This window comes from Medicago truncatula, chromosome 8, assembly GCF_003473485.1.
Source record: "Medicago truncatula cultivar Jemalong A17 chromosome 8, MtrunA17r5.0-ANR, whole genome shotgun sequence".
Classification (NCBI taxonomy): Eukaryota; Viridiplantae; Streptophyta; class Magnoliopsida; order Fabales; family Fabaceae; genus Medicago; species Medicago truncatula.
Window position 1 is genome coordinate 26,288,973 of NC_053049.1, and position 25,241 is coordinate 26,314,213.

Here is a 25,241-nt window from a genome sequence, read left to right on the forward strand (position 1 = left end):
AACACATTAATTGAACTCATAGTACACAAGTTTTGAAGTTTGGAAACAAACGATAAGTTTTGGGTTGACTTGGAAATAATTATGCTAAGTTTCCTTAAAATTTCTTCAAGACCCTCTTGGAGTGTTTTCATTATAACTCAAAATCCACAAAACATTTTTAAGTCAAACTAAATCCATTGGAAAGCTAACAAAATTATCTAAAACTTTCATGTTTACACTAAAGGCCAATTCAAAACGGAAATGGGTTAAAAAGAACAAAAACGCAGAAAACGGAAGTCCTGACAGCACGCACGGCCCGTGCCGTGCAATCGCACGGCCGTGCCAAAAAAGGCAGAGTGTACACGCGGACTGTGCCATGCACACGCACGGCCGTGCTCTTCTGACAGCATAGCTTTTATCATTTTTTCCGTTTTCACCCTTTCGCGCATAAAATTCAAATCGTTAATCGGAATTTGATGTCGTTTTCGCCTACGCACTCATGTCATTCAGCTCTATCGTAACCTACATAAAAATTCAAGTTTCAGCCATCCCAAAAATCATTTTCCAAAACCTCACATAATCACTTATTGGCAAAAACGCTTAAACATCGACATTTATTCCGAAAAACTTGTTTTCTCCCAAACGTCTCGACTAACACAACCACAACATGAAAACATAAATTCTTCTAGGTTCAATTCATTCAACCATGTCAAAAACTCAGTCAACAACCTCATGCAACAAAATTCATTTTGGTCCTTCACATGAACAACTTAACTTAAACTTCACAAAATGAAATACCCATGGTACAAATCAGTAACAACAACATATCTAATTCAGCAACAACTTCATTTAAACATGAATTCATCACAATCAACAACAACAACACTAATTTATGCCAATTTGGGCAAAATCAACAAAGTATACATATAAACATATATTGAGCATGTAATTTCATCATCAAGAACTTGATTATCAACAAATTCATATACCCAAACATCACATCAAAGCATAAGCATGAATTTCATTAATTAAATTCAAAATAATCACTTATTTCAATTAAGCACTTATGCATAGAATTAGGGAAGAAATTAAACTAAAGGATTATGAATGAAATCTAACCCCCTTACCTCAATAAGCAATAATCCCAGCAAAAGCTTCAATTTAGCTCCTTGAATCTCTATCACCTCTTGGTTCCTCAAGCTTTCTCCCTTCTAACCCTTTTGCTCATTCTCTTGAACTTTCTCTCTCTACCTCTCTCAAAATTCTTATGAAATGAAAATGAAAACCTATTTTTTCTAAAGACAAGAGTTTATATAGGCTCCTCACAATTGGGCTTAACCCTAAATGTCTTAATGGGCTTAACCCATTTACTAAATCATTCACAAAAATGTTTCTACTCACTTAACAGTAAAATAATAATAACGGTCACTTACCGACTCACATCTAATTACCGCAATAGTAACTTAGTAAAATAATGGTTCTCACTTGAAACACTAAAAGTAACCCTCACATAGAAATTAACCCTTTTTACACTAGAACCCATTAAAATGCACCCAATGATAAATAATCACACACAAGCACATAAAAACACATATTAAAACAATTAAAATAAATCTAGCGAAAATCGGGCTGTTACAACATCTACCAATTCAATCAGAATCATCATAAACAACCACAACAAAACATAAACAAAATCATAGATAATGAAATTACTCAATTAATCAAAAACTACCAACTAAAAATGGATAATCAACAGTATGCTTGGACAAATCTTCAATCTTGCTGACTGAAAGTCCATTGTCTGGAATGGCAGAACTTTCAATCTTCTGAACCTTTGTCTTCATCTGGAAAATGAGCTTGAATTCCTGTGTAGTAGTGTGATAATAACCAACGTTTGGAGCAATTGAAAAATAGAACATCTTGTATGCATCTTCTTCAGCCAACTTTTTCTGAAAAACATACAACAACTGCTTGCGAACAGTGGCATGAATCTTGTCACCCTGCCAAAACAACAATAACAAACCAAATATCAAATATGATAAAAGAGGTACATGTCATCGTAATTGCGCAACAAACACACAATAAACCCCAATTCAAAAACACACCAATCAAATACACATACCTTCTCATCAATCAACACCATCTCCAAAGAGTTTGGCTGATCAAGGTTCAGAAATGCAGGGACCTCCCACATTCTAAGGATCTTGACCTTAAAACGCCACCCCTCCCTCCAAGGGACAACCGCTGCCAATGAATCAAAACAACTATCCATGACAAAGTCACGAAATCGAAGACAAAAAAAAAAAAACAGGAACTCAAACCCAACTAAATGACAAAATAAAACTAGAGACAACCAATTGAAAACAGAAACCAGACCACACAACTATTTATACACCAGGAAGAAGGCAATAGAGAGAGTACAACATAAAGATAAAACTGACAAAAAAAGAATATGTACATCCAAAATAAAACAAAATGGAAGATTAAGATGTGGGAAGATCTTCCCAAAAAGGACAAAAAACATCGCCATAACCAAACCTGATTGAAATCAAGTGATGTCTCCCCTCAAAAACGCAAAGCCATGTGGGAAAAAAAAAGTTGGCCGAAAAAAAAAACATAAACCACCGGAATTGGAGATGACTAGGAGAAATCACGCAAAATTGAGTCAAGATCTTCTCCATTTATTTCCCTCTCCATTTCCTCCATTTAGAGAGATAAAGACACATAAAAAGTAAAAAATAATTAATGATGGTGAAACCCACTTAATGGGGTCAATATCCTCTTAATTTATAAATTTCTCAATTTGTTCTATTTACATAGATAAAGACACATAAAAAGTAAAAAATAATTAATGATGGTGGGACCCCCACTTATTTTTTTGTGTCTATCTCTCTCTAACTTGCAACAAATGGAAAAATTTATAAATGGAGAGGATCTTGACCCCACTTAATGATAGAACCCACCACCTATTTTGTGTCTATCTCTATCCAAATTGTATCTTCAATTTATTTTTATAAATTGAGATGATCTTAACCCCGCAAAATTGACATGTCTTTTTATAGATAGACGAAATGACAAAGTCATTATAAATTCACACACACAAGTGGAGATACCGGAGTTCGAACTCCGATCATGGCATCCAACCTAACAATTTCTGCATTTTACCAGTTGAGCTATGACTTCTGGATAATTGGCATATGTCTTTTGTAAGAGTTATTGATTATTGATTTCTTTTATGAGTAGAGAGTTGCCATCTCATCATCAATATTTTATGAAGAAAATAAATAAATTATGATTCGGGTATTTTAGTGTAACGTGACACATGTTCAACTTGTGACCGTCCAAGTCTCATAAAAGACTACAGCCCTTAGATCTAGGTCACGTTGAAGCCCTCTTTTTATACATCTGCATTCATCATCCTTCTCCGTCTCGTCGCTGAAAGAAGAAGAAAATGGTTCAGAGGCTTACCTACCGCAGGCGCCACAGCTATGCCACCAAATCCAACCAACACAGGGTTGTCAAAACACCCGGTAACTAACTTCTCTTCTCTTCTTCTCTTCACTTTGTTGTCGTTTAATACTTGTAGAGTTCGTTCTAATTGGATTTGTTGAATGCAGGTGGTAAGCTTGTTTATCAGACAACCAAGAAGAGAGCTAGTGGACCTAAATGCCCTGTTACTGGAAAGAGGATTCAAGGGGTATGTCTGTCTTTTTCATTTCTTTTGATCTAGAATTTTTTTTTTGGTAGATAGACGAAATGACAAAGTCATCGTAAACTGACACACACACAAGTGGAGGTACCGGGGTTCGAACCCCGGTCATGGCATCCGGCCTAACAATTTCGGCATTTTTGCCGGTTGAGTTAGGACTTCTGGATTGATCTGGAAAACTTTATTAATTAATTTTCATTATTGTAATTGCAAAATGCTCCAAGATATGCTCTGATGGTAAATAACAATGTTACCAAGATTAAATGCACTGTCAGTGTAATCTAGTTTTACACTGATGTTCAGTGAGAAACAAAATATTTTGCCGTTATGTTTTAGAATGGGGTTTGAAGTGTTGTTATGTCGCAATATGACGAGTTCTCATTTTATTTGGGTGTGAAATTAATTTACAGCGACAATGCATCTTCGTTCAACTCATAATGTAATACTATTAGTATAGTAGCTGATCGAGTTGTGAGGTTGTAAGTTTATTGTAATAGTCTAAGGGTGTGTTTGGATGGAGAGTTTAAGAGGGAAGGGAAGGGATGACTTACTTTTCATTTTGAAATTACGACACTATAAAATGTCTTTTAAAAATTGAAATAATAACATGATAAATGATCATATAATACTTCAATCACACTTAATTAATTTGAAAAAAAGATCTCATATTGTCTGTAATTTAGAAAAGGAAAGTAAGCCCTCCCCTCCATTCCCCCTTAAACCCTCGATCCAAACACACAAGAATAATATTTTTTGTAATGAAGAATGAAATATCCAGCTAAGTAGTTGGTTTGATTAGTGATTTGGTGTTTTGTTTTACTTTTTTTGATTGCAAAGTGGTTGCTGTTATTGATGCACATAGTAATTTTTTATGTAACAATGAGGTTGGACTATCTTTTCAAAAATCAAAACAACTATACGATGTTTCCTAAATTTTTGGGATCTTATATATATATAGACTTTTCCACCTTGTTCAAAAGTTTAGTTCTATGTTGTTAGTAGCGCACTGTTGCGTTATTTGCGGCGAAAATTGCGGGACCTAATCGCTGTGGCATCCACTATTAGGGTTTTAGGAGAAATTCCTCATTTTCTTTTTAAGAGTATAATTGTCATTTTGAACCCTTTTAAGGGTAATGTTATGTTCTTTCTGTTATGTTCTTGCTCACAGACAATTGTTATGTTCTTCCTCCTTTTATTTCAACTCTGTTATGTTTTTATTCCCTTTTTAAGTTTTATTGCTTTGAGTATTTGTCTACTTTTTACACCGGTTTTTTGTCATTGCAATGGCGGTTATCCCTCTATCTGCTATACCGCTGTATCATGTTAGGGGATCGCTGCTACACTATTTGGGATTAACAACGTATGTTTATTTGTTAATCAACTAGACTAGAATAGTATTCAATTCAATATTCATTCCAAAAGAAAAGGAAAACTAGTACTGGATGTGATGGTGGACTGTGGGCGGAGTTTTTCATTATAATGTCCTGTCTTTGAAATTGTATTTTGTGGAGCTGGTACAGAATCGGTCTGCAACATCTTATTTTGAATTTAAGCTAAAATGTTGATTTGTGCCACACTTTATTATAGCTGGTCTATTTTAATTGCTGTCATTTGTATGTTGGTTTATGTATAGAATAAATTACCAGACATTGTACCAAAAAAAAAGAATAAAATACCAGACATAGGAATCACATAAATTGAGTGAGTTAAGTAGTTTAAACGACTAGAATAATGAAATTTGGTTGCATCGTCTCCGTATGATTTGCTGATGCACTTTAGCATATATTTATTTATCAAGGTTGTTAAAGGTTTTGCCTAGCCTTGAGGTGACGATTGCTAACATCCATTCATCTTACTAATGAAAGGTCTCAACACTATTAGAAAAATAACAGTAAAACAGGTTATAATTTTGCACTTTTTTGATTTTTTTTTTTGAGGGGCACTTTTTTGTTATTATTAACTAATAAATGATTACATGTATTATAGGATAAAGATGTATAATATTCTAATTACAAATGTCCTAAGCTGCTTGATGTTAAAAGTCCCAAAGTTTGACGAGTACTTATTTTAAAACATTGTAACAATTTTACATGCTTCCGCATTAGTCATGTTGGATGGCTTGTCTGTCAAATTATCTAACTGTTTCCAGAAAAGGCAGTCCTAATCCCTCGTGGTGCCTTGTATAAGTCCTTTATGCATGCCTTTTAGTGCCTTTAACTCCCCTGTTTTTAACCTAACAACCTAACTTAGTGATTGTTTTATGTAAGTGTATTTATGCTACATTGATACTTTTGGGCACTAGTTATAGCTTTTGCATTACTCAGGCACGTTTTTACTAGTAATTGGTGAATACGTATCAATGGTTTGAGTCATGAGGCTACAATGCTTATTAACACTTTACAATTGCAGATTCCACATCTAAGACCCACTGAGTACAAGAGATCTAGGTTACCTAGAAACAGGAGGACTGTGAATCGTGCCTATGGTGGAGTTTTATCTGGAGGTGCTGTTAGAGAAAGGTTTGTTCTGTTTAACTTTTTTTGGTTTATATCTTGTATAATTTTCATGATTTACATTAATGTACTCCCTCCGTTTCAAAATGAATGTCGTTTAAGATTTTTACACACATATTAAGAAATCCAATGATTAGAAAAAAGGGAATAGTAATTTTACCAAATTATCCCTATCAACTTTTGGTTTCCTTAATATTATAATAAATACAAAGTAAAAGTAATGTTTTGGAAGTAGTGTATGTAGGGGTACAGTTGGAAAGATGTGATTAGTATTTCATTGGAAATCAAAAGTGACAATCATTTTGAAACAATTTTTTTCCCTAGAAGTGACACTCTTTTTGAAGAGGGGTAACCTTGGGGCAACTGGTAAAGTTGTTGTCATGTGACTGAAAGGTCACGGGTTCAAGTCCTGGAAACGTCTCTTATGTAACAGGGTAAGACTACGTACAATGCACCAAAAAATTGTGGGACCCCTTCCTGGACCCTGCGTATGCGGGAGCTTTACTGGGTTGCCCTTAAATGATACTCTTTTTGGGAAACGGATGGAGTATTATTTTTTGTATCTTACATATTATAAAAATAAGTTGACATTGCTTAATCATGTCTCTGGTTTTGTAGAATCATCCGTGCTTTCTTGGTTGAAGAGCAAAAGATCGTCAAGAAAGTCTTGAAGATCCAAAAGACAAAGGAAAAGCAAGCTTTGAAGGGTTAAGTTTCATTAAACGAGATAAAGATCTTTTTGGAGGAGTTTTAGGTTTGAGTGATTATAGTAAAAGCACAAAATTTATTAGAGCTGTTCTCTTGTTAGTTTTGTGCTTGTTTGGCTTCTTTGAACTCATTCTAGTGCAACTGTTAGCTATCCATTGTGATACAGTTTTGTTTGTCTCAATTTTCTCTTGTTTTACTTTTCATGTTTTTCTCTAAATATATGTTCGTACTTATAATATTATTGCATTAACATATCTTCCATTCTTTACTGCAATTTTACTGCTGAGAAAATACCATTGGCTCTTGCGAAGCTAGAATCTTGAGAAAATACCATTGGATGTTGATTCCAGTTGTACTGAGTGCATGTTTGAAATCAATTGTGTTGACGAAGTTACGGTGCCACTTTTTTTGTTGAAGCTGTAAACATGCAGTAATGCTTACAGTGCTACAATTTCTATATATTGGTTTCCATTTACTGATACATACACTGGATTCTATACCTGAATATGCAGTTCAGTATAAAGAACCGTCAAATAGTGGCTATACCATTGCTGTGCATTGTATCGTAACATAATTTAAACAAACCACCTTTATTTAGGTGTTGTGATTGACAACAACGATGATAGCTGATTCGATTCAACTATTGGGACCAGGTTTTGCTGTTGTAAAAATAACATGCAATTTCACGCAGTTTTAGATCTCAGCTGTTCATCTTGCAGTTTTTATCTCAACTGTTCATCTCAAATTGAACAGTTGATATTGAAAAATGTGTTTTTTGTTAAAACAATTTTGGCCGTTCAATTATAATCGAATTGTTATCATTGATTACAGCACCCTGCGGTAACATCAAAGGAATCCTATTCCCAATTATTGGATTAAGAAATGGTAATGGATAAGTTGGTTAAAGCACTCAAAATATGGATTAGTTGCAATTATGACTTTTGAGTGCGGATGTTATTTGGCACTTCAACAACTGTTGTTTTTTATTTATTTATTTATTTTTAAGATTAAGAAGTTAAATTAGTCTATCTAAGTTGAACATCATATACTTTAACGTGGAGCACATTTTAAGATCTCAAACTAACATGACTTTACCAACCAAAGTGAATTGAATAAGTTATCGTTGATAATGTGTTTTTGGACTACCGAGTTGCATTTGAAAATGAACAATTCTGTTTTCGGTATTAATGCCAAATAAATGGCTCTCAGAAAAATTCACCTGTTAATCTGAATACTAATTTGAAGCCCTTTAAAACTGTATTAATCTTTAAATACCATAGAGATGGATAATATGATGTTCGTATCCATTTTATATTCATGCGAGTATCTGTCAAGTGAGTAATCTAATCTACTGATTTTTAAGTACCTAAAAGTATATATAAATGTCTATAAATAATATTTATGAATATTTATTTAGATGTGCACGAGCATATACAAATATTCAGGAATACTATTTTAACTGTTTTTGTTAATTTTTTTTAATAATTACTTATAATTTAACAACAAAGGTTAACATCATTCATTTTCTTTTTTTCTTTTCTCCAAAACTTAATAACATTCATACATGATAATTTTCATACATTTCATTTATAAACATAAAAAGTTCATCAACTTATATAAAAAAGATGTGTTTTTTAACAAGAATTGAAAAAGGTCTTTTATATGGCAATTTCTATGGTACACTCAATAAAATTGAGTGTACCGGTACACCCATATGTTAAATGAATAGTTTAATGAGTTATTTTTTTTTAGAAAAAATATATTTTCTATTGGTTACAATTATAATAATTATATTTTATTTCTCAAAAGTGTCGGCAAATCAAAATTCAAATTTTTTTAATTTTTAATACCCATAATAGTGAATATTGATTATTTTTTTGGATAAAATGTTAAAAAATTAGTATGATTCTTATAAAGGATGAAATGACATTTTTTCTTATAAAATAATATTTTCTAAAATATAAAAGTTGATAAATATCTCTTTATTACAGAAAAATGATCGATAACTTATTGATTTATGGAATAAGTGTACCAGTACACTTTAATTTAAGGGTGTACCATAGAAACTCCCCTTTTATATTACGTAATTTACTTATTTTAATAATGAATAAGGATATTCATGGTGATGGATAGCATTGAATTGGCATTTTTATTTATTAAGCAACAAGTAGTTGAAATATTTTATTTAGGTATCACCCTGTATCTGAGATGAATTTTAATCCAAAACAAAACCAAAAACAAAGTCTTACAAAAATATAACCCACTGTGAAGTCTTACAAAAATATAACCCAAAACAAAACCAAAAAGCAGAATTTAATCTATGCCCACACAAACAAAAGGGCTACGACATCAAGTATGGTAGTCAAAAGCATTATGAACAAATTTTGCCTTCAGTCACTAGTAAGAAAACAACATAAATTTGTTCAAGAGGTGATAATTAGAGCTTCCTTTATTATTAAAAATCATGCTGTTCCGATCTTTCCAAATAACCCATGCACAAGAGAACCAAATTAAGTGCATTATAGATCGCCACGATTTTGAAAAACCCTAAACTGAATAAAATGATCCGCAATTTCAGATAGATCAACCGATCAAATACCAAGCCAACTATAGAAAACATGTCAAAGAGAACTGAAAATATTACACAGAGAATAATTTACGCTGCACAACATGATATATATAATTCTTTAGGACAAAATTGACAAAAAAATTTCGATAAAACCTCAACAACACAACAAGGTAATCAACTTAATTTTTTCTAAAGATAAAATCAATTACAACGAAGAGAATAGTGTTCACATCTTACTGCTTATTTGTTTTTTTTTTAATATAAATAAAAATTTAGATTAGAGGAGAAACATATTATAGGATACTCAAAATAAGTAGCACTCATATGGTGACTCGCCTAGTTTTAGAAGCAAAGATAACTCACCTTAATCTATAATGATCTAATGTAGGGAGTAATATTGAGTATGGTATGATGCACTTGTCTTGTTGTGGGTGTTCGTTTACCTATATAAGTATTGTATGACCTTATATTGAATCAATGAAAATTTTCAGTATTATCTTTAGTTTCATAGATAGGAGTAGTTAGAGTAATTTAATACTTGTGATATTCATCACCTATCAATTGGTGCTTTCATTGAGAGAATGGTCAACATTTATGTGTGTCTTCAACATAAAGGTCCTCTAAGATGAAGCAGTGGGATCCTGGAAAATTGATTCAATCAACCTATTTTTACAACCTTGAGGACAACGTTGATATTGAAGGGGTAGATAATGATAGGATATTCAAAATAAGGAGCACTCATGTGGTGATTCGTCTAGTTCTAGAAGCAAAGATGACTCGTCCTTGCAAGTTTATGAATAACCTCCAACTTAATTCTTATTGATAATTTACAATGAAATTTACGTATAATCTACCAACTTTAAAATTACAGATTTACGTTCAAGTCGTTTCTACACTTGTGAGTGAAATGTCTAATAATTTGTATCGGTGTCACCAAAATTGGCTACTTGTTTGGTTTTAGGGGGAACTCTCCAACTGGAGTTTGCAATTTTTTTTATGATGTTTGATTTTCATAATGAGAAGTAATTTTGGTTTCAGAATAATTTTTAAGTCGAATGAACTATCCATTTGAACATTCACGTTGGAAAATTACTGTTGACATATCATATAAAGCTGAAAATACCAGTAAAAGACGCCAATGCCCCCGCGACAGTTAACTGCAGAGAAAAAAAATCGATGGCAGTTAACTTTCGAGGAAAACTTCGACAGTTAACTGCCGATGCATTCTGAACATATGCAGAAACAAAAACTCAGTTTTCCAGTTTCTTCATTCTTCAAAAACTTCCAAAAACATCTCTAATTCCTTCAATTCGATTTTGGAGCAAAATCAAGTTAATCATATCCATTTAATCACAAGTAAGTACCTTGACTCATTTTTAATCATGATGTTAGTTTGTGTAGGTTATTTTTTTTAAAAATTGAGTAGTTTGCATGTGGTTAGGGTTGATATAGGAATTGACAATTTGATGATTGCATGTGTAGTTTATGAATTGATAAATGAATGTAGTTGTTGTAATTGATGTTTAAGTATAATGTGGTTTTGAATGGTGTCAAATGAGCACATTTTGAATATGTTTGATACTTTGCACATAAAGTATTTGATAAAATGCCCCAATGAGAATTATATTGATTATTTAGTCAGTTTAGGTTATGGAAATGATGTTAATTTTAGTTTGATAAAGTGTATATTGATTATTGATTATTTAGTTAGTGTAGGTTATGAGAATTATATTGAATGATATTTAGGTTATGATGCACACAAATTATATTGAATGATGTTTAGGTTACGATGGAAATAATGCACAAATTATATTGAATGATGTTTAGGTTTATAGATCCGATCATAATAATGTTCAATATTTTGTTTGTTTCCGCTATTGATTCATATTTGTTCAACATGTTTTATGAAATATGTTTTTTTAAGACCTAAATTTTCAACAATTATAACAAAAAAAAGATGTATTCTTAATTAAAAACCATACAAAAATCACCTAAAGAAATACACACTTAATTTTGTCCCAACATAAATTATTCTACATCTCATATTTCTAAATGTTAACTCGTGACGCAATATTAACCCTAGATTTAATTTATGCAAAATGTCATCTCTAATTTTAATCTAATTTTTCCCTCCACACTTTTGCATTTAATGTTTATCTAAGTAAAATAAAATTATGTTCCTAATTATAAGCTGTTTTTTTTTGTTAATCCGTGACACAATATTAACCCTAGATCTAACCTAATTTTTTCACGTGACTTTACTATATTAACCCTAGATTTAATTTATGCAAAATATAATCTCTTATTTCTAAATGTTATCCCGTGACGCAATATTACCCCTAGATTTAATCTAATTTTTTCGCGTGACTTTACTATATTAACCCTAGATTTAATTTATGCAAAATGTCATCTCTTATTTCTAAATGTTAACCCGTGACACAATATTAACCCTAGATTTAATCTAATTTTTTCGCGTGACTTTACTATATTAATCCTAGATTTAACCTATATTTTTTGCGTGACTTTACTATATTAACCCTGGATTTATCTCTTATTTCTAAATGTTCACCCGTGACGCATATTAACCCTAGATTTCATCTAATTTTTTCGCGTGACTTTACTATATTAATCCTAGATTCAATTTATGAAAAATCTCATCTCTTATCACTACTAAAAAAACAGCGTTTTCGGACGGAATTTTCGGACGGATACAATTTTGTCTGAATTTTTTGGACGGATTTGGGACGGTTTTAACAGAGCGAAATTTCCGTCCCAAAATCGTGTGAAAATTGCATGACATGTTCAAACATGGTCTTTTCCCATGAATTTCGCACAGATTTCTTTAAAAAAACAATTCTGTCCCAAAACCGTGTGAAATATTGAGACGGATTTCGGACGGCTTATATTTTTGAGGGTTTTATTTGGGAGAGTTTCATCTCCCGCTTATCTCACAAAATTTCCCTCGCGTGTTCTTCTCTCATTACCCTAAAATTTCATCTCCCTCTCTCATAACCCTAAAACCCTCAAAAATCAATTTCTCAGTGTGCTACTCTTCAATCAACTTCTCGTGTCCTTCTCTTCAATCAATTTCTTCCAAAATCTTCTCAATCTGGTTAATCAATTTCTCAAGCTCACCAAGGTTAGATTCTCTTCTCTTCTCTTCATATCTGATGATTCTTTGTATTTTTTTAATTTCTCAATGTTTTCTTCAACAAATCAAGCATGTTACCATAAACTTGTACCTGGTTCTTGTTCAATTTTAGGGTTTATTTTGTTTTACTTATTAGGGTTTTTAGTGTGCTTAACTACCTAGACTTAGATTCATGTTTGCTGTTGAAAATAATTGTGGGTTTTGTGCTTAATTTTATTGTGCCTGCTTAATCACTTTCACGATTTCTTTGTTCAATTTCAAGTACTTGGATTTTTTTTCTTCTGTTTTGTTAAAGATTCAATTTTGTTTTCATCAATGACCTTATTGCATACCCTTGTTGTTTTTTTGGTATGACCCTTGGAGGTAGTTTAGACCAATAAAGACATTAATATTGGTATTAGTAGCTTACCCTAAAATATTTGTCAAAATAAAGACCACCAAATGTATTAGGAAGCTAAAAAGATAAAATAACTATTTGAAAGTTTGGCTCAAAGAGTTAGAAAGTTTTCTGTAAAAAGCTCTTGTCACAATATTTTCATTCATAAAACCACTATGTTAGAAAGCTTAAACATTCAATATTTCAATTCATCAGAAAAGCTTTGAGCAAGTAACAGGTCATTCTTTTGTCCTCCATTTATTATTTTCAAATCATGTCAATTGACATAAAATATTTGTGTGAACTTCTTATTGCACTTATTCTAATTAAATTCTAACATATCTCAATAAATTTCTAAAAATCATTATGTTACTGTTTTTGAGTTTTGACACAAATAGCTTGAAAAATATTGTGAAATAACTTTGATCTTGTGTGAAGCTTTGTTATGATTGTACAAGACTCAATCGTTGTAATGGTATTCACTTCTACTTTCTATTCTATTTCTTCTAGTTTGTATTATAGAGAAGTGTTCACTGTTATTATTAGTATCTATAGGTAAAGTTGATATGTGGTCTACATTTTCCATTAAAACAAATGCTGAACATCCTTTAGATTGGTACTGATGGATTGTTTATGATGCTTTTCCAAAGTAAAGCAAGCTCCCTTTTGCAACAAGTAATATTCTAAATTAGTAAAGCAAGCCCCCTTTTAGTGTGTGTATTTCCAACAATTGAATAAGTATCATCATCTATGGGACATCTCTAGAAGAAAAAAAATTCAAAACAATCATTAGTAATCTTAATTTCATTAGTACTTTGCATAGGTACATTTACTAGTAAGTGTTTTGAGGACCAAATATTTACCTTTACATTTGTGATGTCTACATTATGCTCTCCAAGAAAGCTTAAAAACTCTTTGAAGTTCTCTTCAATTGGATGATAGTATCCACTTTATGGCCAAATAGCCTTCATTTTTGTGTAGTGGATAATAATTAATAACAACTTCAGCTATGATGATTTATAGAAAGAGTTTAATTGGTATTTACACATATATTCAATTACATATCACCACGTAGATAACTTTGAAAATATTGTATCAACTAATATAACAGCATAACAGTAAGATATGATTGAATATATATGTGTGGAAAACTTTTTTCAAGTGTATATTGATTGAATCCTTATGAAAGCATGGATGGAATTTGAAAATAGTACCTCAAGAACACCTTGATTTGCTACTAGTCTACCAGCTGTTGTGGTTGCACCACCAGCAAGAAAGCTTGAATGTAGAAGAAGAAGAAGAAGAGATGATGGATAATGGTTGGTGAGCGAGACAATGATGAAGGGTTTAGGGATCAAAGTGATAATAAGGAATGAATTTGTTTCTGTTAATATTTCTAATAATTTTTTTACTATGTTCTGCCTTGATGTTTTACTATGTTCAGCCTTGATATGTACATTATGCCATTTGTTTTTCTGGTGTGCTTTTATTGTTAGTGCTGGTCTAATTGCCTTGGTTTGTTAGGTCTGTTTTGCTTGGGAGTTAATCAAATTGTTGTTTTAGATGTCTGGAAGAGGTACTAACAGAGGTGGAAAAAAATGCTTCGAAGTATACTATTGGTTCATGCTCAAATGCCTTTAAGGAAAAAAACATGGAACAAGAGCTCTTAAAATGGAAAGAAAAGGTAAAAGAGCAAGAACGTATAAACCAAGAGCAAAAACAAAAATTGGAGCAGCAACAAAAAAGAATTGAGTCAAATGAAAGCATGCTTGCAACTTTATTTGAAAAGTTGAATATGCCATTGCCTCCAAAATTTTCTTGTGCGACACTTATGCAAGATAAACCAAATGATGTTGGTGAAGCCTCTAATGGAAACAATGATGATAATTTTGGATTTGAATGATAAGTTTGGCCCAACTGATTTTCTGGTTGTTGCTGCCAGTTTCTCTGTTTTTTTTTTTATGAATTATGTGTTTGACTGCTGCTATCTTGTATTTGGCTTTGTCAAGGGAGTTCCTTTTGGTTGGAGTTATGTTTCCAAACCTGTTTACCTTGGTTTTTTTGGCTATTTACTTTTTGAGGGCAGTTGTTGGCTCCCCTATCCCTTCTAGTGCACTTGATTGTGTTACTTTTATTGTTGAGTATTGACTAATGAACAATTTAGTCATGTTAGTTTGTGATATATTGTGTTAGAACATTGAGCACTTTTATAAATCTAGTTTATATAATTTTGTTTCAGACAATGAGCATTCGTTTACTCTTGAATTATTATTTATTTTCATTTGATTTAGTATGTATTATTGAATATAAATTTTACATATTGGAATTTATCCCAACCTCATTAAATAATATGAATTATGGCAATTCTGTAAAATGAAAATAAAATTATAACCACGGTCGAAAAGCGTGGAAAATATTTTAAAGCAATTTTAATCCGTTTGAAAATCGTTTGAAAATTTATCTTAAATCCGTCTGAAAACCGTAGGAAATTATAACTCATTTCCGTCCGAAAACCGTTGGAAATTAAATTCAATTCCGTCCGAAATCCGTTTGAAATTTAGTCCAATATCCCACAAATTTGTTTGTGCGAAAACCGTACGAAATCCGCCTGAAATATATTTCGGATGGAATTTCGGAAAACGCATTTCCGTTCGAATTCCGTAAATTCCGTCCCAAAACCGTCCGAAATTTCGTCCGAAAATGACCTTTTTAAATGTTAACTCGTGACACAATATTAACCCTAGATTTAACCTAATTTTTTCGCGTGACTTTACTATATTAACCCTGGATTTATCTCTTATTTCTCAATTTTAACCCGTGACGCAATACTAATCCTAGATTTAACCTAATTTTTTCGCGTGACTTTACTATATTAATCCTAGATTTAATTTATGCAAAATGTCATCTCTTATTTCTAAATGTTAACCCGTGACGCAATATTAACCCTAGATTTAACTTAATTTTTTCGCGTGACTTTACTATATTAACCTTGAATTTAATTTATGCAAAATGTCATCTCTAATTTTAACCTAATTTTTCCTCCTCACTTTTGCATTTAATGTTTATCTAAAGTAAAATAAGATTATGTTCCTAATTATAAGCTGTTTTTTTTTTTTAAAAAGTAATAACCGTTAACCCGTCTCGCTATACTTAACCTAATCTCTTACTTATAAATGTTAACCCGTCTCGCTATACTTAACCTATTATGTTACGTTACTTATAAATGTTAATCCGTCTCGCTATACTTAACCTAATTTTTCTCTCATACTTTTGCATTTAATGTTTATCTAAAGTAAAATAAAATTATCTTCCTAATTATATGTTGTTTTTTTGAAAAGGAATAACGTTTAACTCATCTCTCGCTATACTTAACATAATCTTTTACTTATAAATGATAACTCGTCTTGCCATATTTAACCTATTATGTTACGTTACGGTATGAAGGACGATATCATATAAAATTATGTTATGGTACAGTACCAATGTCTATGCTTCTTAATATTATGAAATACTATATGACAATCATGACATTCATCTAAACTATTTTGTTACCTATTACCGTTAAATGTTACCTAGTTAATATAACTTTTAACCAAAATTAGTTTTTAGCACCGCATGACCAAACACATAATACACATACTTCGTTTATTTTTTGACCAATACACATACTTAGTTTACTTTTTGACCAAAATACACATACTTAGATACACACATTAAACGTTAAAATGGACGGCAGTGGTCAACACATGTACATGTCGAAGAAGAGGTCTTCTTCCAAATATGTTTTGCAATTACCGTCATTGATTTGCTTTATCTCTTTTAATTTTCTTTTGAAATTTAACATTACTACCAAAATTCTATTTTCCAAACTCTTGCATTCGCATCTCTTCTCAAGTTACATGAAATTCAAAGTCTCAAGAAATACAAAAATCTACAAGCAAATAAATAGTACAGAAATCTAAGTTGAAAAAACGTTAGACTTACTACTCTAGTTCTAGTTCCTAACAAAAGTTACTCCTAAGTAGACAACTCAATTGGTAAACTAAAGAACCAATTCTAATCGAACTTCAAACATTAATACTAACTACTAATTTGCTACTCCCTCGGGTCTTTTTTACAAGAAAATAATTGATTTTTCATATACATTGAATAATTTACGTATCTGGTCTAGAATCTAAACCAAATACATACTTTATTCAATTTATTTAAAAAAGTCATGTTTCTTTTAAAAAGGACGGAGGAAGTAACAAATAAACTAGCTCAATGACCTATAGTTTAACAAATTAAACCCTAAGTATAACACTTGGTAGTAGAATAACTAGAGGGTTCATCAGAAGTACAAGAGGAAGTATCCCAAACAAGACTTGATGACTTCCAAGCATCACCAATATTGAGAGGCACACTGAATGGAAATCCAATGGGTCGAACCGTATCCATCTCTTGTTGATCATCAACACGAGGCACGTTCATATTCGGAATGTTAGCCAATAATGGATACCCATTATTGTAATGGTCTTGTAAATTACCAATGTAGTTTGAAGTTGTTACTTCAGATGACATACCTAATAGCAAGGAAGAAAAATCCATTGAAGTTTTGTTACAAGATGTTTCAAGAGGAGATGAAAATACTAAGCCAGTGCTTAGGTTAAGATCTTGATCATTTGAAATTGGTAAACGGTATAAGGGTTTGTAAATCAATGGATCAATAATTGGATTATTATAAGATGGAACATCTAAGGGACAAAGTGTAGTACTACTAGAAGAGGTTAAGTTTTGTGTTAGGTTATTAGTAGAAGTACTAGAGTGACTTGCAAAGCTAGGTTTCTTTGTTAAGATCATGTTTGATGAACAAAATTGGTTATGGTTTCCATCATTTGTTGTTAGAACATTGGAGGTTGATGTTTCAAGTAAAGGAGGGACCCATGTGTGAGAGAGAGCTCTTTGAGCTGTTGCATTGGTTTTCTTGAATATTCTGCATATTGCCCAAGATTCCTACAAGTTGAATAGCATTTAATATTAGCCAGTCAAACACTTCAAAATGAAGTTATATATATAATATAATATAATATAATGTAATTATTTTTTAACAAGTGGAACTCAAATGTATCATTTTGGCCTGAAAATAACTAATTGGGTCATTTTGGATCCGCTCGTTTGATCGTATTAAGTATATTTTTTAACAACAATAATATTTGAACATCCTAATTTCTTATATATCTATTCAACTTTTCATTTTATCTATATACCTCTCTCTCTTTCTATCACATCATCAAATTATCACATCTATCACATCACTCTATTTTTCTCTTATTTTAAGGGTGTAGACACCCACATGTGGTGCAAACAAAAAATTAGGTATATAGTCCAGCTCAATCCCACCAAGTGCATTTTAGGTTAGACCGGATAATCTAAATACCATAACTTTACTAACTACTCATGATATACTATAAACCATTGGAGGATTATAGCCCCTGTTTGGAACAATGTCCAAATGGGTAGAAACGCACGACTGTGTAGAAGCTTGCAATTGTAGTTTCACAAAAATCGTATAAAAAATGCATTAAGAAGTGAGAAACATGATGCAAACTCCAATCCAAACACACACATAATCTCCCAACATATATTATTTACACACACTTAACCTACTCGATTATTTATCAAATGTGTCGTAATTTATATTTTATTCATATACTTAATATCCATTCTAACAAGATCTATCAAATGATACAAATAAGTTCAAACTAAATATAGATTTGGGAAGTAATTTTTTTACTTACATTGGCCGGAATGGTCTTGTCTACATATTTCTTTGGAGAAGATGATGAATCTATGAGAGAAGGTAGTCTAAACTCATGCATCATCCAATCAGTTTTGACTCCTTTGGCAGCTCTACCTTTGTAGAAAACTAAGGATTTTTTCAAGCCAATACACTTAGAACCCTCTGAGGAATAAATAGGTCTGTCTGTTCCTGTTGCTTTCCAAAACCCAGCTCTTGTTACCCTATTAGGTCTTGCACTGTTTCTGTACTTTCTGTCTCTTGGACAGTAAAAATACCACTCTTTCTCTCCTGTACTTGCCAACTCTATACACAAAATATCAGAACCATAGGATTAATTTGTTAATAAGTACATAGATATCGAAAATCAACAACAAAAGACATACCTATAGTACTATGTTTGGATAAACAATTTAATTAAGCGCTTGTAGCAATATATATAGCATAAGACTTATGAATATTTTTTTTTAATAACAAAAGATATAATAAAATCAAATCAAATCAAACTGTTTTCGTATAAGCTATAAATTGTTTAGCTATCCTAAAGAGTTTATGTAAATAAGCTTAAAATAACCTATGTACATGTCATAAATTGTTTTCACAAGCTCTTCTAAATAGTTTCATAAGTTTTTATACTACTAGATAAACTCAAATAAATCAATCGAAAGAGGATCTATATATATGTAAGTTACACATCTCGGTAGGGGATATAAGTTTCGCTTAGCATGGTTGATCTGAGAGAGTTAAAAAGTAAAGTGATAAAGATGTCAATACTAAATATCAACATTTCATGTTTCAAAATAATAAACACATCTAGGGTTATAAAGCATAGTTAATATATATTAGTAAAGCACTATTATGAGTCTTACTTGGTAGATCCCATGGATCAAATTTATAAATATCAAGCTGCTTGATGAGTTCAATAGCAAGAGGGCGTTGTTGAATCTTTTTCTTTAGGTAAAATCCAACAAGTTCTTCATCAGTTGGATGAAACCTAAACCCTGGAAGCATAACCTCTTCAAGTTTCTCACAACCATTTCTCTCTTCCATATCCTAAACTATTTTCTTCTAAGAGTCAAAGACTAACCTTATAATAAAAGAGAGAGTGGAATATATTTTCAAAATTCAAAGAGATCAAGGTTTAAAGCTTTGAATTAAAAACCCTAAAAGAAGTGCATGTGAGAGTTGTTGAAGAGAAAGTTGGTGAGAGTGAAGTTCACTCAATATGTGAAGTGATTATATGCTTCCTTAGAAGGGATCTGACACCGAAGGTTTAGCCGTCTTTAAAGGATTGTGTGTTTTGCGAGGATCACGTAGGTTTGGTTTTGCTCATATACACAAGAAAATTAAGGGCAAAGCTCTTAAAAAGAGAACATCTACCAAGGAAGTTATAATAGTCTTTTAATGATGAGATTATTGTATATTCATTTATTTGACCTCAAAGACTTCTTATATATCCCACACTCCCTACATTTCCAAATAACTCACTATCATTTCAATAACTCTCTCTTGTCATATTTATAAGGAAAATACAATTTTTTAGATTCATTCAATAACTAATGTATCTGATTCAAAAATATGATGAGATACATTATTGTTCAATGAATATAAAAAGTTGTGTTTTGTTTATAAATGTGACTGAAGTGAGTATGAATTAAGAAAAATAATAAATATATAATTTGTTGATTGAAACAATTTTACTAAACTATCCTTGGCCTTTATTGGATTATGGATATGGATTATGGAAGGGTTTTTTTAACAAGGCAAAATAAAATTATACATGACTAAAAAGGTTATGTTTAACACAGAGTGCACGGGAGAACTCATAGTACACATTAATGGATTAATCCACCTATATAATTAAGGTCAAAAATTTAAAAAAGATTGTTGGTTTTCAACCACCAAAAGGATAGAAAAGTTAAAACAATACTCACAATGTATAAATAAGATATGGACCCAAATGTACTAAAAAAAAAAGATATGGACCCAAATAATTTATTGGATATCTACAAAAGTACTCACAATGTATAAGTTAAAAATTCACATCATGAGATGCACACGAGTACGTATAATTATCCACAAAGTTGAATTTGTAGTTATCTTAGTATATATGTATATTTAAGCAATATATATTTTATTTAAAGAGTAAAATTTGTTGAATATCTCTTATCCTTTTTTTTTTTTTGAATATCTCTTATCCTTTAAAATGGTACTCCATCGATCAATTATTTTAGTATTAAAAATTAACTAGTAAAAAAACAAATACTAATAAAAGTATTGTTGTAAAGACTATAGACCAAGTGTATGTGAGACGGTGAGTTTGATAAAATCACATCGACATTATCATTTTAAAAAGTTTAAGCGTATAATTTTGCTAAAATTATAGTAGTTGTTCACGGTGATTTCAGATAAACTCACCATCAATCAAAATATATAAATTAATTAAACCATTTTTTCTGTGATTTTCCGAATAACACGAAAGGTAGAATCTCAATACACCAAAGTAGGAGCTTCTAGGGATTAAGATCTTATAATTAATCACCCTTTCAACATATTAATCTCATGAAAGTTTTGGCTTAAATCCACTACAAGCCAAGATAAAACAAAGTTCCAAGAAAATAGTATATTAATACCTTGTGTTTGAAACTTAGAATTCTATCATACGGAAACGTGGACCAACTGAACCGAATTCCAAAATGTAGCTCAAATACATAATTCAGCTCCAACTTCTAGTTAAGCAATTATATTAAATAATTGATTCTGTTCTCAGTATCCGAAAATCCCGTTTCTATTCCATTCCCCAGAGCTTCTATTCCACTGGTTTGTCAGATTGAAACATTTTAATAATCAAGATTACGTTAATGTCAATTTTTAGATAACAACAAACGGACGTGTGATCAAAGTCTAATACGGTTAAGGGAACCGTCTTTACTCTTATAGAATTTAAAATTGATTATTTTAAACAAGTAGTTGGGATCAATAGATGAACTTTAAGAAAAGTCGAATCATTATTTAGGAGAACTTGAATTCAACAAAACAATTTTTAGTTAGGTTATGCTTAATTTACTGTCGAACTTTAGATTATCAGGTCTTTTTACCTCGTAAAGTTAAAAACCAAACAATAAATTGATTATTTTAAACAAGCACTAACTTCGTCCCTAATTATATGATTCTTTTGAGAAAATAACGGGAATTAAGAAAATTAAAAATGGTAATAAATTTGTTTGTAATTACTATTGCTTTTACAATTCTATCCTTTAAAAGAGAGAATTAGTGTATGTTTTCAAGATAGTATTTAATACTGATTGAAGAAAAAGATATAAAATAAATAAGGGTATGTTGGTAAAAAATTAATTAATGCACTTGGAAATATCAAAGGGATCTTATAAAAAGAAACATATTTTTTTTTTCAAAATGATCTTATATTTAAGGACGGAGGTACGTAATTGAGATCAATCACTGAATTTTAAGAAAAGACGAATCATTATTTAGGTGAACTTAAATTCAACAAAACAATTTTTAGTTAGATTCTGCATAATTTATGGCCGAACTTTAGATTATCAGGTCTTATATTCCTCATAACAGGAGGGTTAACAACAAAAAACTAAATTGATTATTTTAACATTAATTTACTATTAATTCAACAAAAAACCAATTGTATATTGCCACCGATAAATCTAACATTGTCAGAATTAGCTTCAAATTTCTGCAACTTTATGTATTATGGGGTGTTGACTATTCCTTTGAATTTTCTTCTCACGGGAGACTACTAAATTCTTCCACTTTGTTAACTACAATATTATGGTATTCTTTAATGGGAAATGTTAATCGGTGTCTCTGAGGCACTGGTTAAGGATAATAAAAAGAGAAATTATATGTTAATTATTGCATTGAAAATTGTTTAATTAACCCATAAATAAGTCAACAAAACTTCCTTTTATGATAAGAATTTCCTTTTTTTGTATATTTAACCAGTGTCTCGGAGGCACCGGTTAACATGACCCTTCTTTAATTAATAGAAAAATGGTTGTTTGTAAGCAGATTTATAATGCACTATGTTGAATTCGGATGATTTTACCAATAAATTTAACTGTGTGGAGGAAAGAAAAGAGTAATTAAGAGCAAAGTACCTTAAGCAAGAATAACAACAAACATACTTAAATCTAAACAACACCACAATAAAACCAAAGCAACAAAGATAAAAAAGAAGAGAGAATCTAAGCACCAATATTTGTTTATCCCGTTTGGACAAATTTATCATACATCTTAGGGAGAAAACAACTCCCTAATCCACTATGAAATGGGTGATGTAAATATGTTATAAAAAAGTTAACTTACAAACTCATGAAGAACAACTTTAATTTCTATACCCATTTTTTAAGTCACTCAAATCCAAAATGAATCATAAGAGAAAACAATAAAGAAAGTTTTTGGATCCTTACTCTAATGAGATCTCACTATCTAAGGGTTTGTGAAGTGTTTTCTTTCCCAAGAACCTCTCACCAAAGACACTCAACCATAAAGTTTTCTTTTTTGGCTTACCTACATTCGCTCTCTTGAAGCTATCTCAAAAAATGAGATATGAAGCCTTATACGGTGGTCAGACCTAGGCAAAATTGTGCCATGATCTTGGACTCGTACAAAATATTGTAGATTGATTATTGAATGGATCTAGAAAATGAAATTTTGTTTATAAATAAAACCGAAGGTAGTACTCAATTTAAATAAATTGTTACCTTTATATTGTACATTACAAAATTTGTTGAGTAACACCACCTTTAGAAAAACAATCATTATACATTAAATATGCCACCCTTGTATGGCAATTTATTTTGTAAAATCCATGTCACACAAAGTATTGAAGAACAATTGGACATACTAATATTTGTTCAAGCGTGCAGGATCATATAATATATCCATCAAGTATTAAACAAGTATGAAAGCATTAAAAGCACATGATGGTAGACCTGCACTATTTTTAGTGAGCGAAAGGTTATTCTCTTTTAATGTCTTGTATAATATCAAAAGCTTGAAATACCCTTGAAAATGATATAGAAAACAAAATATCTTTGACATTATATTGTTGTTTAGCCCTTTGAATATAAGTCTAGTTGTGTAACTCATCCCAGAATTCACCAAAGTCTACAACTTTTGATCTATTGCCGAGTAGAAAGAAGAAAAGAAATTAAGACCTCAATTACTAATAATCTAAAGGAATAAATGCATAAATATTAAAAATCCATAAGTTGAAATAATATATCCTAAAGGAATGATTCCCTCAAACACATGGAATCACCCTTAAAGATACTCATAATATATCCATAAGAAAGCAATAAAATCCATAGAAAAAATATAACAAAAACAATCCCTCAATGTCACTATCAAAACGAGGGTACATAATCCCAAACATAAAATAAATACTTGGCATACAAACCAATCAAGCAATCTCATGGAAATAGTCTTCATGTAAACAACATGAAATAGTCCCTCCATTATTCTTCACCTTCTGTTGGTGGTGCTTCTGTCCCATCGTAAGCGCACAAACATGAATAAAGAAAAGTGTTGAGTAATCGAGTTACATAAACTATAATTGTAACGCCCACTTTCGTTTAATCGTTATTTAATCGAGTTTAGGCAATTATATTATAATTATATAATATATGCATGATTTTGATATGTTTTGATGAATTTTGATGATTTGATTGATGACGTGATAAGTTATGAGTTTTGGAGGATTTGATAAGATTAGAGAATTTATTTTATTGTTAAATAAAATAAAGATTTGAAAAATATTTAGTTGAGGGCTGTTTTGATATTTTAGATAGTTTTGGGGGAGAAAGTGAGATAAGATAAGTTATTAGAAAGAGGTATAAATAGGAGAAGACCTAATATTTTAGAAACTCATTGTACGTGAAAACTTTTGGAAAAGGGAGAAAAAGCTTAGAAGGGAGAAGAGCATAGAGAGAGCTGCGATTTCTTCATAACCAGGTAAGGGTGAGACTAATAATTCAATAATGTTAATTGCTGTGATTCTGATGATTAGTTGACAAAGTTAGGATTGATTTAGAAAAGTTTTGGAATTAGGTTAAAACCCTAAAAATTGGTGATCAAACGGTAAAACTTGTTTAGATTGATGTAGAAACCGTCCTTTAACCTTAGAACATGTTTAGGATGGATTATGGAATCAAAATTAGGCTTTGAACCATGTTGTGTGATGGATTTTCGAGGAAACCCATAGTCTGCCCGTGCCCCTGTTCATCGCTCGCCACGGCGAGTGATGATCCTCGCCTCGCGAGTGATGAACTTCATCGCTCGCCACGCGAGCCCTTCCTTTTCGCCTCGCGAGTTGTTTGGTTCAACTCGCCATGGCGAGCAACCCCTCCTCGCCTCGCGAGCTTAGGCAGAGTGCATGTCATATTTCGTGTTTCGACCTTTTTAGTTGAATCTTGTATGCCTTTGA

General features: G+C 31.4%; 3 protein-coding genes across 3 annotated transcripts; 1 reads left to right on the forward strand and 2 right to left on the reverse strand.

Moving 5' to 3' along the window:
* Positions 1-1,573: 1,573 nt before the first annotated feature.
* On the reverse strand, positions 1,574-2,203 carry LOC120577352 (uncharacterized). Its single transcript, XM_039828557.1, has 2 exons — positions 2,102-2,203; positions 1,574-1,979 (listed from the first exon to the last, which is right to left on the reverse strand). Exons 1-2 carry the CDS (start codon positions 2,171-2,173, stop codon positions 1,701-1,703), a joined length of 351 nt encoding a protein of 116 aa, XP_039684491.1. The 5' UTR covers positions 2,174-2,203; the 3' UTR covers positions 1,574-1,700.
* Positions 2,204-3,350: 1,147 nt separating this feature from the next.
* LOC25502702 (60S ribosomal protein L34) lies at positions 3,351-7,183 on the forward strand. Its single transcript, XM_013590253.3, has 4 exons — positions 3,351-3,509; positions 3,597-3,676; positions 6,098-6,207; positions 6,820-7,183. The coding sequence occupies exons 1-4, from the start codon at positions 3,431-3,433 to the stop codon at positions 6,911-6,913; spliced, it is 363 nt and encodes a 120-aa protein (XP_013445707.1). The 5' UTR covers positions 3,351-3,430; the 3' UTR covers positions 6,914-7,183.
* A 10,043-nt stretch (positions 7,184-17,226) lies between these two features.
* On the reverse strand, positions 17,227-20,082 carry LOC25502704 (protein FEZ). Its single transcript, XM_013590255.3, has 3 exons — positions 19,651-20,082; positions 18,783-19,087; positions 17,227-17,997 (listed from the first exon to the last, which is right to left on the reverse strand). The coding sequence occupies exons 1-3, from the start codon at positions 19,829-19,831 to the stop codon at positions 17,296-17,298; spliced, it is 1,188 nt and encodes a 395-aa protein (XP_013445709.1). The 5' UTR covers positions 19,832-20,082; the 3' UTR covers positions 17,227-17,295.
* Between the last annotated feature and the right edge of the window lie 5,159 nt (positions 20,083-25,241).

Coding starts and splice junctions, on each gene's coding strand:
- LOC25502704 (XM_013590255.3), bottom strand. CDS start 19,831: ATGGAAGAGAGAAATGGTTGTGAGAAACTTGAAGAGGTTATGCTTCCA. Junction 19,088..19,650: donor TGATCCATGGGATCTACCAA/GTAAGACTCATA, acceptor TTTTGTGTATAG/AGTTGGCAAGTACAGGAGAG. Junction 17,998..18,782: donor ACAAGACCATTCCGGCCAAT/GTAAGTAAAAAA, acceptor TTCAACTTGTAG/GAATCTTGGGCAATATGCAG.
- LOC120577352 (XM_039828557.1), bottom strand. CDS start 2,173: ATGTGGGAGGTCCCTGCATTTCTGAACCTTGATCAGCCAAACTCTTTG. Junction 1,980..2,101: donor TGGTGTTGATTGATGAGAAG/GTATGTGTATTT, acceptor TTGTTTTGGCAG/GGTGACAAGATTCATGCCAC.
- LOC25502702 (XM_013590253.3), top strand. CDS start 3,431: ATGGTTCAGAGGCTTACCTACCGCAGGCGCCACAGCTATGCCACCAAA. Junction 3,510..3,596: donor CAGGGTTGTCAAAACACCCG/GTAACTAACTTC, acceptor TGTTGAATGCAG/GTGGTAAGCTTGTTTATCAG. Junction 3,677..6,097: donor CTGGAAAGAGGATTCAAGGG/GTATGTCTGTCT, acceptor TTACAATTGCAG/ATTCCACATCTAAGACCCAC.